The sequence below is a fragment of the Lagopus muta genome, chromosome 11, assembly GCF_023343835.1.
Source record: "Lagopus muta isolate bLagMut1 chromosome 11, bLagMut1 primary, whole genome shotgun sequence".
Lineage (NCBI taxonomy): Eukaryota > Metazoa > Chordata > Aves > Galliformes > Phasianidae > Lagopus > Lagopus muta.
In genome coordinates, this window is record NC_064443.1 from 3,097,638 (window position 1) to 3,113,223 (window position 15,586).

Sequence of the window (15,586 nt, forward strand, 5' to 3'; positions counted from 1 at the left end):
ACATCGCTGCCGGCTTTGGGGTCTGGCAGAGCCATCCTGGGAAGAGCCCATAGGAGGAGGAAGAGGGATTAACCTCAGCGCCTGCCCCCAGTGCCGCAGACTGAGCAGGATCCCACCCGGGCAGCACTGTGCTGGTGCAGCCCCTCCTCTGTCTCCAAGGAAATCAGCACGCCCTCGGGGCAGCGGCTACCCACGGCACTGCCCACGAGCAGGCAGACAGACCTGCTTGCTCCTGGCCTTGCTTACCAGGAAGGTTTATTGAGTGAATGTGCACGGTCAGGATACAGGGGCACCAGCTGGAAGGCATGGCCCCAGCACCCCTGGAAGTGGTCAGGGATGGCTGCAGGAGCACAGGGCACACCGGGCTCCACTGGCACACGGTCCCCAGGGTGGCACAGCCAGGACACATGTCACCATCAGGCCAGCTCACAGCACAGCCACAGCAGAGGGGCACGTAGAGACGCGGCACGATGCCCCCTCTCCCCTCCCAAAGGCTCAGGCCTCGGCAGGCAGTGGGGGCACAGAGGCCAGGGCAGGTAGGAGGCGGGCGTAGATGTCAATGCCCCGCAGGAAGACATCCTCGTTGAGGAACTCATTGTGGTCGTGGAGCAGCACCGGGGTGCGGTTCATGGGCGAGAAGCCGAGGGCTGGGTACCCTGCCTGAGGATGGAGGAGCACAGTGAGCCCAGGGCGGGCAGCGGGGCCATGGCTGGGCTGGGGCAGCACTCACCGCCCGGATGTAGCGGCTGTCGGTGGCAGCTGGGAAGATCTCCAGCTTGAGAGGCAGCTTCCTGTAGGGCGAGCCATGGCATCAGCGTGGCACAGGGACAGCTGGGGTGCCTGCCACCCAGAGCCAGCCAAGGGCCCTAAGCCATGTACCCTACAGGATGCTAAATCCTATTCTTTCTGACACAATGGAGTACGGTGAGGTGCTGACATGGCTCAGGGCTCATCTCCTACACTGCCGTGTCCCCAGGGTACACGAGGACCAGGGGGCGCAACCTAGGTGCCACCATCCCATAGCACTACTCACATGTCCCTGCAGACCCCGCTGAAAGCTTTCCACCACGGGTCAGACTCCTCAGTGGAGGTGATTTGCTGGTCCATGCATTTCTGAGCGATGGAGGCAGCGGGTGGGCACCCTGCAGGGGAGGGGCAGCACAGCCTGCCGACCCCCCCCCCCACAGCCTCTCACCTGGTGAAACTCATACGTGACACCGTCCCCAGCTGCCCGGCACCACGCAGCCACCTGCTCCTCGAAGGCCTGTGGCAGGCAGCACAAAAGGATGTGAGCAGGGGCAGCACCCCCAGCCCGCTCCCCCCACATGGGACCGGCACCCACACTCACCTTCAGGTCCACGGTGGGTGGGATGCGGATGTCAAAGCCGACGGCCATCTCAGAGGGCACCACGTTGAAGGAGACTCCCCCCTCCAGCAAGGTCAGGTTGAGCGAGGTGACATCCCCCAAGGTCAGGCTTGTGTTGGACTTAAGCCTTGAGGGATGCAGGGGACAGTCACCATCTGTCCCGAGAGGAGGAGGGGAAATGCTCCCTGCCCCCACCTCCATGCAGGTAAACAGAAGCATGGGGATGCAGTGCCAGATCAGAGCCTCGCTTTGGACCTCCTGGATGCCAAAGGGGAGCAAAGCCCCTCCAAGGACCACAGTGAGGCCAACGCAGCCCCTCCAGCCATATCCTACCTCTGCTTCTCGCTCTCCCTGAAGGCCAGGAAGGAGGTGATCACTTTGTGCTGGGGAGGCAAACATATGATGTAAACATCCCAGAACCACCTGCTCAGGGCTTACCATATAGCCCCTCCCCATGCCCCCCATCAGCAGCTCCCAGCCACAAGCCCGGTGCCCGCCACAGAGGGCTCCCACCCCAGGCCCCCACAGGGCACACCACTGTCCCCTTACCAACTTCTCGGCCGCAGTGTTTGTGATGAAGCGGGACCCATGCCCAGGGCTGCCTGTGCACTTCACCTTGATCCCTGAGGAAGAGGCGCTGAGCTGGGTGCACCCAGCACCCCAGAACCCAGCAGAGCAAGGGACAGGATGGCAGGCACACCATTACTCACACCAAGGGCTCTTCTCGCCATAGAAGACACTGTAGGTGTCGGATGGGCTGGCCAAGCCTGTGGTGGGCACAGCAAGGGGAACAGATGTGTCCCAACTGGTGCACTGCGGGGTCAGGGGCTGGGATGCCTAAGGGGACCCCAGGAGCTGTGCTGAGCACCCCTGCCTTTGGGGCAATGCCAAATGTGCACGATGCCATGAGGTCCCGCTGGCTCCCAGCACAGCCATGCCATCACTCACCTTCATCTAGGGCAAAGCCCACGTTGAGTGCTTTGAACTCCGGGCGCTGCAAGAACATCGCCATGCCCTTGTGTCCGCCCACCTCCTCGTCTGTGGGGAGAAAACTGGCATGGGTGAAGGGATCCTCCACCCAAACACCGTGCTTCCATGCTAGCTTGGTGCCTTTGGCCATCCCCAGAACCACACAGCCCTTCATCCTAGAGCTAGTGGAACCCAAAACCTGGACAGGTTAGCAGAGGTGTCCCATGCCCAGGATGCAGGGAGCCACACAGCATCACCCAGCCCACCCTGTTCCTCAGGAGGACACTCACCAGGCACAAAACTCAGGTGGATGGTGCGGGCAAAGCTCTTCCCTTCTGCCTTCAGCCTTCGGATGGCCTCAAGGTACCTGTGGGTGATGTGAGGAGATGGTTTGAAAGTGCTGGGTGCAGGGAGCGGGGCTGACACTCCTGAGCCGCCATGTGCACCAAGCCCCCACTCACTGGATGGAGACACACTTCATGTCCTGGGCACCCCGGGCATAGATGTTGCCCTGGGAATCCTTAACAGCTTCGAAGGGTGGGTAGGTCCAGTGCTCCTGTGGGAAAATGAGCTGTGACCCCATATCACAAGGCTACCCCTGTGCCCAGCCCCTCCGACCCCGTACCTCGAAAACTGGCACAACGTCGGTGTGGGAGTTGAGCAGGATGGAGCGCAGGCGGGGATTTGTGCCCGGCCAGGTGAGGACCAGCACCACACGGCCCTGGCACACCTGTGAGCAAAGGCTGCATGTCACTGGGGTGGGACAGGGGGACGCAGCGGTTGGGACAGGCTCATTCCCCCACCGCGGCCACTTGGCAGCCACAAGCAATTCAGAGGAAGTAAAACCCTAAGGCCTGGGTGTCCCCTGTGCCAGCCACTGTCCCTTCCTGGGGACACAGGGGACATCTGCAGCCAGCGTCACCCTGCCTGGTCCCTGGCTAATCATAGCACAGCCAGCCACAAAGGTCAGAGGGACAGGCAGGATCAGCAGAGCATTAGGGCAGCAGCAGGCACCTCCTGCCACCCGTGGGCTGGTGGAGAGAGGCCCTGACCCCCAGCAATGGTGTGGGACCAGCCCTGGGGCTGCCCTGCTCACCTCCACTTTCTGGCACGCCAAGCCCAAGTCGGTGCCCACACGCTCCAAAAACTGGACTGCTGCATCTGGGGGTGAGAAAAGATGGATGATGGGGTGAATTCATGGCAAAGCAAGGGTGGCCTTGCCCGAAGCATGGGAGGGGATAAGGCACTGCAGTCTTCCTTGCGCTGGGACTGCAACAGCCCGGGCCTCGAGCATCAGGCACGTGGGTCCAAAGAACGATCCAAAGAGCAGCGCAGGGGAAGGAGCCATGCTGCCAGCCTCGAGCCCTGGGTCCCCACCACATCCCTGCTCTCCTCACCGTAGTCAGGCTTGGGGTGCACGGTGTCGATCCTCAGGTACTCTCGGAAAAGTGTCACCGAAGGGTTCTCCGAGGCCCCCGCGCTCTTCCCTTGCTTGCCGGGTGCCATTCCCGGACTGCAGAGCCGCGGGGGAAGAGACAGTTAAACCCCTCCTTCCGTCCCCCGCTCCTCCGAAGCAGGACGGGGCAAAGTTCGGCCCTTGGGAGGAACGGGGCTGAAGTGGGGGTGGAGGGGCCGTGGGGTCGGCGGGGGCTGCGGGAGGGTGGCGGGGGGTGCGCGCACACGCGGCGCTCAGTGGGGCGCAGGAGCCAGGAAAACACCGCGGGTTTGTGGGGCGGAGGGCACGAGGAGCTCAGAGGATCGCACGGTGCCACGCTTGCGGTGCGGGGAACCGGGGGACCGAGGGTGCGCGGCCCCATAAGTGGGGTGCGGGCAAGGAGTGGTAGGTTCGGGGCTGCCCCCCGCCCGACGCCGCCCGTTCCCGGCCCCGAACCCCCGCTGCCCCCGGCCCTACCTCCGCGCCGCCGTCGCTGCCGGCCCGCTCCCGCTCCGCCCCCCCGGCCCCGCTCCGCCCCGCTCCATCCCGCTCCGCCCCGAGGCGCCTGGGGACACGGCAGAGACCGGAGCGCGACGTGTTTATTGGCCTCGGGACAGGCGGCTCGCAGATCCTTCCTTCCAGCTCGCGGCCCCCCTCCCCCGCCAGCATCGCGGCACCGTGCCCAGAGCCCTGGCACCGGGGTTGCCCTGCCAGAACATCATTCTGAAATTCAGAGAAGGTACCAGGGGGCCGTGGGTGGGCACAGAACAGCCCCCTCTCCCCCAGGGCAGTAGGCACAGCCCCAAGCTGCTGCTCAGACAGCGTTTGGACATCACTCTCAGTGTTTTTGTGTGGTTCTGTGTGGAGCCAGCACCTCTTCCAACTTGGGATATTCCATGATTCCACAGTTCGATGAGCATGGAACCTCTGCTCCCAACCACAAGAGGGAGAGGCGATACTGCAGGAGGGCACTGCTGGCGATTCACCCCCAGCCCCACACCACCTCCCCACCTCCCAGCGAGGCACAGAGACAAAGCCAAGGCCCCACTGCCCTCTGCCCAGTGCAGCAGCACCCAGATCATTTCAGCTGGCCCAGGAAGCCCAGCAGGGCCTGGTGGAAGTCCTCCGGCTTGTCCATGTAGCAGGCATGGCCAGCACCAGGCAGCACAACCACGCGGTGCTTGGGGAGATGCTGGAGGCTCTGCAGGGCCTGCTGGCCCAGGCCAGTGTCACGCTCACCATACAGGATCAGGGTGGGCGTCTGAAAAAGAGGAGAGAAAGGATATCGGAGAGGTGGGATGTCAACCTCAGCCCAATCAGCACCTCAATAAAATGGCAGGAGAGTTGGGAGCACAGCACCCGGCACCCTGCTGGCCTCACCTGGACCTGCTGGTACTGCACGGCGCTGTATTCCCGTGTGCCCACAGGTGCGATGGGCACAAAGCCGGCCAGCTGCTCGCCATGTGCCAGGAGGAAGGGCAGGGCAAAGCGGCCGCTCATGGATGGGCTGACGAGGACCGGTCTCTGCAGGCCCAGCTGCCGCACGACACGCTGCAGGAAGGCTGCCCGACCCCACTGCGTGGCCACCGAGCCTGCGACAGGTGAATCCCCATAGCCTGGGGGGCGACACGGAGGATGCAGGGCTGGGGTTCAGCAGGAGAGCACCGCGAGCCCTTTGGGTGCCGGCCTGGAGGACCCGCAGCCCACGTCGCCCCCGGCACTCTCGGTCCTACCGGGCAGATCGATGGCGACGGCGCGGTGTCCTTCGGCGGCGAGCAGCGCCAGCGTGCCCAGGGCCTGCCATGTGCCGGAAGTGAAAGCCTGGCCGTGCAGCAGCAGCACGTCGGGCCTGCGGGGGGACACGAGGGCTCGGCACGGCGCGGGGCTGCGAGCCGCCCGCTGCGGGACAGTGACAGCGCGGCGGGACGCGGGGAGCCGCGGGCAGACCCACCTGCTGGATGCCGGGAATCGCGGCGCGGCGGCCTCCCTATAGGCGACGGCGGGGTCACCCGGCATCACTCCCGCCCGCACCGTGGCGTTGGCCGGGAGTCGGGCCGGGCCGTGGCGGCGGGCAGCGGGCAGCAGCAGGAGCGGGACACAGACCAGCACGGCGCCCAGGGCCAGCAGCGCCGGGCGGCCGCGGGGCATGGCGGACGGCGGGACGTGCGAGGGTCGGATTGCCGCCCCGCGGAGCGCCCGCGCGAACCCGGGGCCCGACCTCGTTCGGCCGCGCTCGGCTCGGCGTGGCTCGGGAAGGCTCGGCTGAGCTCGGCGGCGCTCGGCAGGGTTCGGCTCCGCTCGGCAGCGCTCGGCTCGGCTTGCTTTTGATCGCCTTGAAAACAGGCGTTCCTCACACGATCCTCACTTCCCACACGAGCAGAAAGAATCCCCGTCCCCGAAATCAACACCACGGCCTTTCGGCGGAGTTGAGGGGACGCTCCGCCCCTCGTCCCCCTGCATACGACAAAAGCTCGCAGGGCTCCGATAGGGCTCGGGTTGGGGCTCGGGGGGTTCGGGGGGCTCGGGTAGCATTCGGCAGAGCTCGGGTAGTACTGGGATGCGCTCGGCTCGGCAGGACTCGGAAAGTGCTCGGAAGGACTCGGCTCGGTTAGGGCTCGGGCAGGGCTGGGCACGGCTCGGCAGAACTCGGCTCCGCTCGGGCAGGGCTCGGCAGGGCTCGGCTCAGCTCGCGCAAGGCTCGGCAAGCCTCGGTTCCACCCGCCCGCTCTCGGCCGTGCCCGCCAGGCGGCGCCCCCGCTCCCTCCGCCCCCTGCGGCCTTCGGACCCGGGCGGTGCCCCGAGGCCCGGACCGGTCTCGGAGCGGTACCGAGCCATGGCCGGCGCGCGGCTCACCGAGGGCACCGTGACGGTGGAGGGGCAGAGCCTCTTCTACCGGGAGGCCCACCCGCAGCGGGCCCCGCGGCTGAACGTGCTGCTGCTGCACGGCATCCGCTTCTCCTCGGACACCTGGCTGCAGCTGCACACGATGGCCGTGCTGGCTGACGCCGGCTACCGGGCCGTGGCTGTCGACCTGCCGGGTAAGGCACGGCCGAGGGCACGTGGCGACGGCGCGGTGGCAGCCGTGTGACACGCAGCCCCTCGCTCCCAGGGCTGGGCCGCTCCAAGGACGCCGTGGCCCCCGCTCCGGTGGGGCAGCCGGCACCGGGAGCCTTCCTGAAGGCGGTGGTGGAGGCGCTGGGCCTGGCCCCGGCCGTGCTGGTCAGCCCGTCGCTCAGCGGCATGTACTCGCTGCCCTTCCTCTTCCAGCACGGGCACCTGCTGAAGGCCTACGTGCCTGTGGCGCCCATCTGCACAGAGAAGTTTGAGGCGCAGCAGTACGCCGGTGTCCAGGTAACGGGGTTGGGCATGGAGCACCTTCCCTTCCTCACCCCCATCTCTCCTCTGGGAGATGGGGAAAGGGTAGGAGAGGTGCTCCTGCTGGAGGTGTAATGCTGCCCTGGGCCAGCGTTGCGAGCTGCAGCAATGCGAGCGTGGCCTGTGTACCTCTCCGCAGACGCCCACCCTGATTGTCTATGGGGACCAGGACGTTGAGCTGGGCCAGGTCAGCCTCAGCAACTTGCGACACTTGGCCCGCCACCAGGTGCTGGTGCTGCAGGGCGCCGGGCATGCCTGCTACCTGGACAAGCCTGAGGAGTGGCACCGTGGACTGCTGGCCTTCCTGCAGCAGTTGGAGTGAGTGGGATGGGAAGGGCCACCCTTGGCACAACCGCTTCGTCGGGACCAAATAAAACCCTGAGATGTGCTGCCGCCCTGCTGCTTTGTTCCCTCCTCATCATGGCACGTGCAGCGGGGGACAGCCACCCTCCTCCTGGCCTCATCCCCATCCTCTTCTCTCCTGCTTTGTTCCCTCCTCACTGTCTCGCACGCATTGGTTGACGGCGGCCCTCCTCCTGGCCTCATCCTCATCCTCTTCTTCCTCTTCCCACCCCTCCGGCCGCACACCCACTCCTAGGTTAATCCACAGGGGCTTAGAAGGTGACTGTCATCCTCAGCCGTCCCCTGCCTGTGGTGGCAGCCAGCATGTCCCAAGCACCCGGCGGATTTATGGTCACCAACAGATGGGGGGGGAAAGGCAGGGGAGGCCAGACAGACGCCTGGCTGGACAGACAGAGTGCCGCTCGGTGCCCGCCACCTGCCTTTCCCCACTTGGTGCTGCTGAGCCAACCCTGGGGATGCAGATGGAGCCGGCAGCAGGGTGCCACCCCCCTCCCTGCTCCCCCTCCAAGCCTGCCTGGGCTTTAGCTGCTTACGCCAGGGCCTATGAGGATTTAGCGGGGGAGGCACGCGGGCGGCGGGGGGGGTGACACTGGCAACGTGTCGGTGTGTGATGGGGGGCACGGAGCGGGGTAGGGGCCTGCTGGCACAGGGTGCTCAGCGCTTTGCAGCATCCATCTGCTGCTCCGGCACCGCAGCCCTAAGGGTGCCCACCCCCAACAGCACCCCTGGGTGCCGCCGTCCCAGCGTTGCCTGCCCGGTGCCCTTGAGCCCTTGAGCCCTTGTGCCCTGCCAGCTGATCGGCTTCCAGGAACAACAACAAAAAAAAAAACGCAATTACAAAGAGGGGCGATGTGCGAGCCAAGTGTGGGGGGGGACAGGAATGTCCCCAGCGGTGGCAGATGGCCTTACCCAGGGTGCATTGTTCCTTTTAGTGTCTCTTATCCGCTGTAATAGGATCCCGGAGGGAGGGCTGTGGGAGAGGGGAAGAGCGAGGGGGGCCCCAGCGGGCCGGGGTGGGGGCCGGGGCTGCCAGCCTGCCCCGAGCCCGTCAAGCGGCTCATTGTTCGCGGCCCGGGTGGCACGGGGCGGCCCCGGCGGCATGCGGCACTGAGCGGCGGCGGTGCGGAGAGGTACCGGGCTGCGAGCGGGGCGGGGGGAGCGGAGAAACTTTCCTTCTGGGCGATGGGGGGTGGTCGCGCTGTCCCCTCACCACCTCCCGCTGCCGCCCGGCACCCGGCCCTTGTCCCCACGCCCCCCCGGCGGCAGACGGCGCCGTGCTTTCCTCCTCCCCGCACCCCCCTCGCCATCGGCTCTCGTGCCCCCGCTTTTGTCCCCGCCGGGTCACCCGTGGGGGCTCGGGGGCTGCTGGCGCTGCCGCCGCCCCACCCCGCTCCCCTGATGGCCACCTCGGCGGCGAGCCCTGCCAGCACCCAGAATAGCCGTGCCCCCTCCCCCCGACAGCGCCCGCAGACCGGGCCCCATCCCCACCGCGGGTGCTTTGTTCCAAAGCCGCTTGGCATCGCCGCCGGCATCCCGCCCACCCGCTCCCGGACACGCGGCGATTGTCCCCTGCTGTCCCCTCCCCGGCCGCCTCCGAGCATGAGGTGCTGCTGGGTGCCTCCCCCCTTCCCCTAGGCATTCCCCAGCCGGGGGTCCGGCCACCCCCAGCCCAGGGGTCGGGACACCTGGCCGTACCCCGCAGGAAACCCCATGTCCCCCAGGCCATGGCATCGCCGGACAGAGCGAGCGGCCCCAGAGAGCCGCAGCTCAGCATCACCCTGACCCTCCGCATGCTGATGCACGGCAAGGTAACCTGCCCTGGGGATGGGGGAGTGGTTCTGGGAAGGATTTCGTGCCCCTCACCCTAAGTCTGGGCTGTCCTCACCCCTGGGGACACATGGTTGGTGATACTGGGATCGTCTGCTAACAGAGCTGCCCTCTGCTCCCACAGGAGATCGGCAGCATCATCGGCAAGGTAAGAGCCGGGGGATTTGGGCTGTGCCACCCCGGGGGGCTCCTGGCCCTGACTGCCAGCCCTGTTCCTCTTCCCACAGAAAGGAGAGACAGTAAAGAGGATACGGGAGCAGGTAAGGGCACGTGGGGCGGTTGTGGGTCCCCTGCTGTCCCCTCCCCGGCCGCCTGTCCTGGTGCCTTTAGGTGGCTCACGGTTCTGGGTGGGATGGGGCAAGGACAGCAGGGAGGGGGTGACACAGAGCTGAAGCAGTGCTGAGCTCTGTGCCCCTGACGGGACGCACCGCCGTCCCCAGAGCAGCGCGCGCATCACCATCTCGGAGGGCTCCTGCCCCGAGCGCATCACCACCATCACCGGCTCCACCGATGCCGTCTTCCGCGCCGTCTCCATGATAGCCTTCAAGCTGGAGGAGGTGAGCGCTCCCTGCCCTATAATGGGACTCTGGGAGCCCCCCACTCCCAGAGGAAGCCAGACATTGTATGTGTGTCCCTCCGCAGGACCTGGGGGATGGGACGGCGGCAGGAAGGACACCGGTGACGCTGCGTCTTGTCATCCCGGCCAGCCAGTGCGGCTCGCTCATCGGCAAGGCGGGCACCAAGATCAGGGAGATCCGGGAGGTGAGATCCCCCGGCACGATGCAGGAGCACGGTGTCCCCCCGCCGTTCCCAGCCAAGTCCCACAGCCCCCCCATTTTCTCCCCAGAGCTCAGGGGCTCAGGTGCAGGTGGCTGGCGACCTGCTGCCCAACTCCACAGAGCGCGCCGTCACCGTCTCGGGGGTGCCGGACACCATCATCCAGTGTGTGAGGCAGATCTGTGCTGTCATCCTGGAGGTACTGGCAGCTGGCTCACGGTGCTGTGGGAGGTGTGGTGTGGGCTGGGGGGACCTTGACCCCATTGCTCATCCCCTCCACCTCCTTTCCTCCCTGTGCAGTCGCCTCCTAAGGGGGCCACCATCCCCTACCACCCTGGGCTCTCCCTGGGTACCATTCTGCTCTCTGCCAACCAGGTAAGGGGCACTGGGGCAGGGGGACCCCCTGTCTGCAGGGGCACAGGTCCCTGCGTGGTTCCCAGCTGATGCCCATTGCCCCCCCAGGGTTTCTCCATGCAGGGGCAATACAGCGGGGTCTCTCCGGCGGAAGTGAGTCTCTCCCAGCCCTGCTCCTTGGTTCATGGGGCCAATCCTGGGGGTGTCACCATGGGCACGGGGTCTGGCAGCCTGCAGCTGGGGTGGGGTGCAGTGGGATGGGATGTGGTATGATGGGAAGTTGTGGGATGGGGTGGGGAGGGGTAGGATGCAGGGGGATGGGATGACATGGGGTGGGGTGGAATGGAGTGGGATGGGGTGGGATGGAATGGTGTGGGATGAGGTACAATGGGATAAGATGGAGTACACAGAGGGGGTGGGGTACGATGGAAGGGGGAGGGATGGAATGGAATGAGGTGGGATATGATGGAACGGGGTGGGATGGGGTGCAGTGAGGTATGATGGGAAGAGGGTAGGGTGGGATAGAATGAAATGGGATGGAATGGGATACTATGGAATGGAATGGAGTGGGGTAGGATGGAATGGGTTAGAATGAGGTGGAATGGGATGAGATGGAATGGGGTTTAATGTAATGAGGTAAGATTTGATGGGATAGGATGGGGTACAGTGGGAGTGGAAATAGATGGGATGTAGGGGAATGGGATGGAATGCAGTATAATAAGATAGGGTGGGGTGGAATGGGATGGGATGCAGTGTGATGAGATGGGTTAGAGTGGGATGGGTTGAGGTGGGGTGGGATGTGCACTGTGTGGATGCCAGAGTCCAGCCAGGGGCGTGAGACCATGCCATCAAACCTGCCTTCCTACTGTCTGCATCTCCTCTCTCTCCCTGGACAGGTCACAAAACTGCAGCAAATGTCGGGGCACACCGTCCCCTTCCCACCACTGGGCCACCCGCCCTCCATGGTTCCAGGTGAGCTCCCCGTGGAGCTAGAGACAGTGAGTTGTGCCCTTCTTGTTCCGTGCTGGGCGCTTGCAAGAGCATGGGAGTCCATGTCCTCTCCTCCCATCTCCAGTCCCATCTCCTTGGTGTGCCATCCCACACCAGAAAGTCCCTGTCTTTGGTCTCCCGGTGTCCCAGTGCCCCCAAGCCCTCCACCCCAATGACAGGAGCTCCACTGCCCACATCCCATCTTCCCTATGGCCTTTCCTTGTTGGTCCTTTGGGTTTGTCTTCACAGCAATGTCCCCCCACGTTTGGAGGGCACAGGGCTGCTGGAGACCCCCTAACTCCATCATTTCTCCCTCCAGGGCTGGACTCAAACTCCCAAAGCAGCTCTCAGGAGTTCCTGGTGCCCAATGATGTAAGTGTGGGTCCTCACAAAGTCCCCATTTCCCCATACATGTCCTGCACCTCTCACCTTGGTGCTCCCCCCCAGCTGATCGGCTGCATCATCGGCCGGCATGGCAGCAAGATCAGTGAGATCCGGCAGATGTCGGGCGCCCACATCAAGATTGGGAACCAGACCGAGGGCTCCAGTGAGCGGCACATCACCATCACGGGGTCCCCCGTCAGCATCACGCTGGCTCAGTACCTCATCACCACCTGGTAAGCGCCCCAAAGAGCTGGGGCTGGATGCTGGCACCGGTGACAGAAGGCACGGGGCGAAGGTCCGTGTGCCCTACAGCGGGCAGGTGGCCCCTTTGTCACCGTGCCCCTCACCATGCCGCTTGACCCCCCCAGCTTAGAGACGGCCAAATCTACCTCCCAGGTGCCACTCGGCCCTGGCTCCGTGGATCTCGGTGTGGGCTTCTCGCAGCCGCTCGCTCCGGGCTCCAGCGCAGCGCTGCCTGCTGTCCCTGCCACCCCCCCGGCTCTGCTGGGCACCCCCTATGCCCTCTCTCTCTCCAACTTCATCGGCCTGAAGCCGCTCTCCTTCCTGGCGCTGTCCCCATCCTCCGCGGCAGGTGCCAATGGTGGCACTGCCACCTACACGACCAAGATCTCGGCGGCCAACGGCACCAAGAAAGCTGATCGGCAGAAGTTCTCGCCCTACTGAACCCCTCTGTGGGTGAACAAGGGAGGTCCTGGTGCCACCTGGTGCCAAGGACACCCCTTGTCCTCCATCCCTCCCCCAGTCGTCCCCCCCAGCATCCCATGCCCAGGGGAGGGGGGCCCAGAAGTGATGGCCTCTGGAGCAAAAAGAGTTGCTCCAATGCCCATCCTGGCAGCACTGTGTCCCCTCTCCCCCCCAAACTTGCTATGGTATGGGTAGGAGGGCTGTCCCTGCTGGGGGGGGGGACATCCTCCAACTCCCTGGTGTCCTTTGTCCCTACCTTTGCCCACACTGCTGTCCCTCTCCTGCCATCCCCAACCCTCTGGGCTGAACCCCAGAGCTGCTGAGGGGCTGCCTGGCCTCTATGGTGTTCCCCCATCCCCTGGCTGTGTCAGGGGGACTTTCCCCTGGGCAGTCACCTCCCTCCCAGCAACCCCCAAGAGCCTGCTGGCTTGGAAATGCTGTATATATAAGTCTATATTTTTCCTCCTTTGTAACTTATCAATGGTTTAATAAAAAGATCAAATTTATGTGAAAAAGATACATTTTCCACCTCCCGAGTGGAGACTCCCCCAGCTCAGGGAAGTGCATGAGGTGACAACAGAGGGGTGGCCCTGCGGCCAGTGATCTTCCCTGAGCCCCCTCCCTGCCCCATGCACCTTTCCCCAGCCCCTATTGCTGGAGTAGGGTTTCCTGTTTTTGGAGACTGGGGGCACAGCATCCCCCCCAGCAGCATCCTGACTTTCAGGAGGGGAGGTACTGGGCACCATGGGCACTGGTGTTATGGTGTTAGTGGTGTTATCTGAGCTGGGGAGGGTGCAGGGTGACCCTGGCAGGAGTCCCACAGGGGAATGGTCCCCCAAGCTGTAGCTCCTCAGCTTCCTATGTCCCATGTGCTGCAGGAGCCAGGGATGTTCCCAGCATGCAGAATGGAAATGACAGCACCCGAAATGCGGCCAAGAGCCCTTCCTCCAGCATGCAGACTGGGACAGCAGGCAAAACGTGGACCAGGAGCAAAGAGGATGGTTCCCAGAGCTACAGTGGCACGGAGCTCTGCTCTTGGACGCTCTCTTCGGGAACCTGGCCCGGGATGGGGCAGCCCCCCTTGCCCTGCTCCAGCTTGTTCCTGGGGCTGATGCACCCAGCATGGGTTTCCAGCGTGCAGGTTGCCCTCTGGAGGAACTGCAGGACGTTTTCCTGGACAGACGCCTCAGAAATGGCCAAGCACAGCTCTTGGCCCAGCGGACGGTGGAGGAGACTGCGCCAGAGCCGGGCCAGCTCCTGGCGGATCTGTCGGTTAAGCAGCCCATAGAAGAAGGGGTTGATGGCGAAGGAGGAGTAGGCAATCCAGGTGACCACCATCTCGCTGTGCCCACCGCCCTCCGCAGAGGCACCCACAGAGGAGTGCAGGTGGAAGGCAAAGAAGGGCAGCCAGCAGCACAGGAACTGTCCCACGATGAGCAGCAAGGTGAGGATGGCCTTGTTCCCTCCCAAAAAGCGTTCAGGTGCCAGCCGGGGCAGCGGCAGGTTCCGCATGGTGACGATGGTCAGTTGGCTGGCAATGGAGTCACAACGGGGCCGTGGGGCAGCTGCTGGGGCAGGTGTGTGCTGTAGGGCTGCCAGCCGGGCCACCCGGTAGACACTGCAGTAGACAGCGAAGATGATAATGGTGGGCAGGATGAAGCAGGTGATGCTAAAGATGATGACAAAAGCCTTCTTGTGGGCCCCAGGGCTCCAATAGACCGTACAGCGGCTGGCGCTGGTGGCCCCGTTGTCTTGAGGCCAGCCCACCAGTGCCAGGATGGTGATGAGGACAGACTTGACCCAAATGAGGATAACCCCGGCCACAGCCAGCCTGATGGTCATCTTGACCTCGTAGCGCAGGGGGTGGACGATGTAGTAGTACCGCTCAACACTGATGATGGAGACGGTGAGGATGGAGGCGCTGATGAAACAGACGTTAAGGAATATCAAGGCCTGGCACTCAGCGATGCTGTAGATGACCCTGTCGAAGCAGGAGGAGCTGGAGATGATCCCCAGAGGCATGAGGAAGATGGCAGAGAGGAGGTCAACCACGCAGAGGTGGCAGACAAAGATGAACTTGCGGACGAGGGGCGTCTTCAGGATGACCACCATCACCACCACATTGGCCACTAGGGCAGTGATAGTGAGCAGGACCATGAAGAGGAGGCCCAGCACCTCCTGTGCTGTGGACTGCTCTGGAATGGTGGGGTTCTCCAGGCTGGCCGTGGCATTCGGCCCCATCTGGCTAGCCATACCCACAGGAACTAAGCCAGCAGCTCTGCTGTCGGTATCACACGGACAGAATTCCTGCATCCCATGGAGGGAGAGCCCACCGTGGGCATGGCCGCTGTCTTCTCATGGCCCCTTGCCTGCTGGGGAAGGAGAAGATGAAGGAGCAAAACCAGAGCCACAGAGAAACCCAGAGGTGGTCTCCAAAATACTGCGGAGAGATGGCAGGGCAGGGATGACACAGGGGGACCTGCTGGCACCCCAGGCAGCCCGACACCCCATCCCCTGTTCCACAGAGGGACAAAGCCAACCCCACCCACACCATCCGTGCAGCCCCTGCTCTGGGTCTCCCTCCTCACTGCTGGGGGTCACCAAGCAGTGGGGTGGCACCAACATACCTTGGCTTCTTGGGGACAGGCAACGCTTCCTTCCCTGGGACCGGTCCTTGTCACCAGCACTGCTCATGCTGCAGGAGTGGGGTTCCCAGAGGCCACATCCACCCCTCCCTGGCTGTCACCCATTAGTCATCCTGTTTGCCTGTCGCCGATGGCACCGGCTGTCACCCCCGGGCTCTCCCCGCCCACTGACAGCGCTGGGGACAGCTGCTGGGTCCTAGCAGCCGGCGGGCGATAGGGCAGGGAAGACCGAGGGTCTGCAGCCAAAAGGGCCCTTCCCACACTGAAACATACTGCGAAGTGTAGGGGGCTGGTGCTGCGAGACTGGAGAGTGCAGGGTGTCCCTGAGGCAGTCTCCAGTAGAGCATCAGGGTGGCACAGCCAAGTGTCATTGCACGGACACTGACTTGTGCCTGG

At 64.2% G+C, this 15,586-nt stretch overlaps 5 protein-coding genes across 9 annotated transcripts; 2 read left to right on the forward strand and 3 right to left on the reverse strand.

Annotated features, from left to right (window-relative positions):
* Nucleotides 1-220: 220 nt before the first annotated feature.
* On the reverse strand, nucleotides 221-4,331 carry ACY1 (aminoacylase 1). The gene is made up of 15 exons (XM_048957358.1): nucleotides 4,248-4,331; nucleotides 3,733-3,848; nucleotides 3,432-3,496; nucleotides 2,961-3,065; nucleotides 2,797-2,891; nucleotides 2,626-2,702; nucleotides 2,315-2,404; nucleotides 2,077-2,133; nucleotides 1,916-1,989; nucleotides 1,700-1,749; nucleotides 1,349-1,493; nucleotides 1,196-1,264; nucleotides 1,034-1,113; nucleotides 731-791; nucleotides 221-660 (listed from the first exon to the last, which is right to left on the reverse strand). Exons 1-15 carry the CDS (start codon nucleotides 4,313-4,315, stop codon nucleotides 496-498), a joined length of 1,317 nt encoding a protein of 438 aa, XP_048813315.1. The 5' UTR covers nucleotides 4,316-4,331; the 3' UTR covers nucleotides 221-495.
* A 22-nt stretch (nucleotides 4,332-4,353) lies between these two features.
* Nucleotides 4,354-6,271, reverse strand: ABHD14A (abhydrolase domain containing 14A). 2 transcript variants are annotated; one of them, XM_048957366.1, is made up of 4 exons: nucleotides 5,722-6,271; nucleotides 5,504-5,619; nucleotides 5,151-5,362; nucleotides 4,354-5,031 (listed from the first exon to the last, which is right to left on the reverse strand). In XM_048957366.1, the coding sequence occupies exons 1-4, from the start codon at nucleotides 5,916-5,918 to the stop codon at nucleotides 4,849-4,851; spliced, it is 708 nt and encodes a 235-aa protein (XP_048813323.1). In that variant the 5' UTR covers nucleotides 5,919-6,271; the 3' UTR covers nucleotides 4,354-4,848. The 2 variants fall into 2 exon arrangements, with proteins under 2 accessions (XP_048813323.1, XP_048813322.1); XM_048957365.1 differs by having other exon boundaries at nucleotides 4,360-5,031; nucleotides 5,151-5,386; nucleotides 5,722-6,266.
* A 41-nt stretch (nucleotides 6,272-6,312) lies between these two features.
* On the forward strand, nucleotides 6,313-7,538 carry LOC125698695 (putative protein-lysine deacylase ABHD14B). The gene is made up of 3 exons (XM_048957364.1): nucleotides 6,313-6,808; nucleotides 6,880-7,121; nucleotides 7,285-7,538. Exons 1-3 carry the CDS (start codon nucleotides 6,328-6,330, stop codon nucleotides 7,465-7,467), a joined length of 906 nt encoding a protein of 301 aa, XP_048813321.1. The 5' UTR covers nucleotides 6,313-6,327; the 3' UTR covers nucleotides 7,468-7,538.
* Nucleotides 7,539-7,663: 125 nt separating this feature from the next.
* PCBP4 (poly(rC) binding protein 4) lies at nucleotides 7,664-13,051 on the forward strand. 3 transcript variants are annotated; one of them, XM_048957362.1, is made up of 13 exons: nucleotides 7,664-8,638; nucleotides 9,211-9,316; nucleotides 9,460-9,483; nucleotides 9,563-9,595; nucleotides 9,776-9,892; nucleotides 9,978-10,097; nucleotides 10,183-10,311; nucleotides 10,413-10,487; nucleotides 10,575-10,619; nucleotides 11,363-11,438; nucleotides 11,776-11,828; nucleotides 11,904-12,073; nucleotides 12,209-13,051. In XM_048957362.1, the coding sequence occupies exons 2-13, from the start codon at nucleotides 9,233-9,235 to the stop codon at nucleotides 12,522-12,524; spliced, it is 1,242 nt and encodes a 413-aa protein (XP_048813319.1). In that variant the 5' UTR covers nucleotides 7,664-8,638; nucleotides 9,211-9,232; the 3' UTR covers nucleotides 12,525-13,051. The 3 variants fall into 3 exon arrangements, with proteins under 3 accessions (XP_048813319.1, XP_048813318.1, XP_048813320.1); XM_048957361.1 differs by having other exon boundaries at nucleotides 9,230-9,316; XM_048957363.1 differs by having other exon boundaries at nucleotides 9,230-9,316; nucleotides 12,237-12,509.
* A 97-nt stretch (nucleotides 13,052-13,148) lies between these two features.
* Nucleotides 13,149-15,420, reverse strand: GPR62 (G protein-coupled receptor 62). Of its 2 annotated transcripts, none has more exons than XM_048957359.1 (2): nucleotides 15,173-15,420; nucleotides 13,149-14,914 (listed from the first exon to the last, which is right to left on the reverse strand). In XM_048957359.1, the coding sequence occupies exon 2, from the start codon at nucleotides 14,856-14,858 to the stop codon at nucleotides 13,557-13,559; it is 1,302 nt and encodes a 433-aa protein (XP_048813316.1). In that variant the 5' UTR covers nucleotides 14,859-14,914; nucleotides 15,173-15,420; the 3' UTR covers nucleotides 13,149-13,556. The 2 variants fall into 2 exon arrangements, with proteins under 2 accessions (XP_048813316.1, XP_048813317.1); XM_048957360.1 differs by having other exon boundaries at nucleotides 13,149-14,917.
* Between the last annotated feature and the right edge of the window lie 166 nt (nucleotides 15,421-15,586).

Excerpts from the sequence above, each read along its gene's own strand:
- LOC125698695 (XM_048957364.1), top strand. The coding sequence starts at position 6,328 with ATGCGCTCGGCTCGGCAGGACTCGGAAAGTGCTCGGAAGGACTCGGCT. Across the intron at positions 6,809-6,879 it reads CGTGGCTGTCGACCTGCCGG|GGCTGGGCCGCTCCAAGGAC; the intron begins GTAAGGCACGGC and ends CCTCGCTCCCAG. Across the intron at positions 7,122-7,284 it reads AGCAGTACGCCGGTGTCCAG|ACGCCCACCCTGATTGTCTA; the intron begins GTAACGGGGTTG and ends ACCTCTCCGCAG.
- PCBP4 (XM_048957362.1), top strand. The coding sequence starts at position 9,233 with ATGGCATCGCCGGACAGAGCGAGCGGCCCCAGAGAGCCGCAGCTCAGC. Across the intron at positions 9,317-9,459 it reads GCATGCTGATGCACGGCAAG|GAGATCGGCAGCATCATCGG; the intron begins GTAACCTGCCCT and ends CTGCTCCCACAG. Across the intron at positions 9,893-9,977 it reads TAGCCTTCAAGCTGGAGGAG|GACCTGGGGGATGGGACGGC; the intron begins GTGAGCGCTCCC and ends GTCCCTCCGCAG.
- ABHD14A (XM_048957365.1), bottom strand. The coding sequence starts at position 5,918 with ATGCCCCGCGGCCGCCCGGCGCTGCTGGCCCTGGGCGCCGTGCTGGTC. Across the intron at positions 5,620-5,721 it reads CGATTCCCGGCATCCAGCAG|GCCCGACGTGCTGCTGCTGC; the intron begins GTGGGTCTGCCC and ends GTCCCCCCGCAG. Across the intron at positions 5,032-5,150 it reads TGCAGTACCAGCAGGTCCAG|ACGCCCACCCTGATCCTGTA; the intron begins GTGAGGCCAGCA and ends CCTCTTTTTCAG.
- GPR62 (XM_048957359.1), bottom strand. The coding sequence starts at position 14,858 with ATGCAGGAATTCTGTCCGTGTGATACCGACAGCAGAGCTGCTGGCTTA.
- ACY1 (XM_048957358.1), bottom strand. The coding sequence starts at position 4,315 with ATGGAGCGGGGCGGAGCGGGGCCGGGGGGGCGGAGCGGGAGCGGGCCG. Across the intron at positions 3,066-3,431 it reads TGGCGTGCCAGAAAGTGGAG|GTGTGCCAGGGCCGTGTGGT; the intron begins GTGAGCAGGGCA and ends CTTTGCTCACAG. Across the intron at positions 1,990-2,076 it reads TGGCGAGAAGAGCCCTTGGT|GGATCAAGGTGAAGTGCACA; the intron begins GTGAGTAATGGT and ends CCTCTTCCTCAG.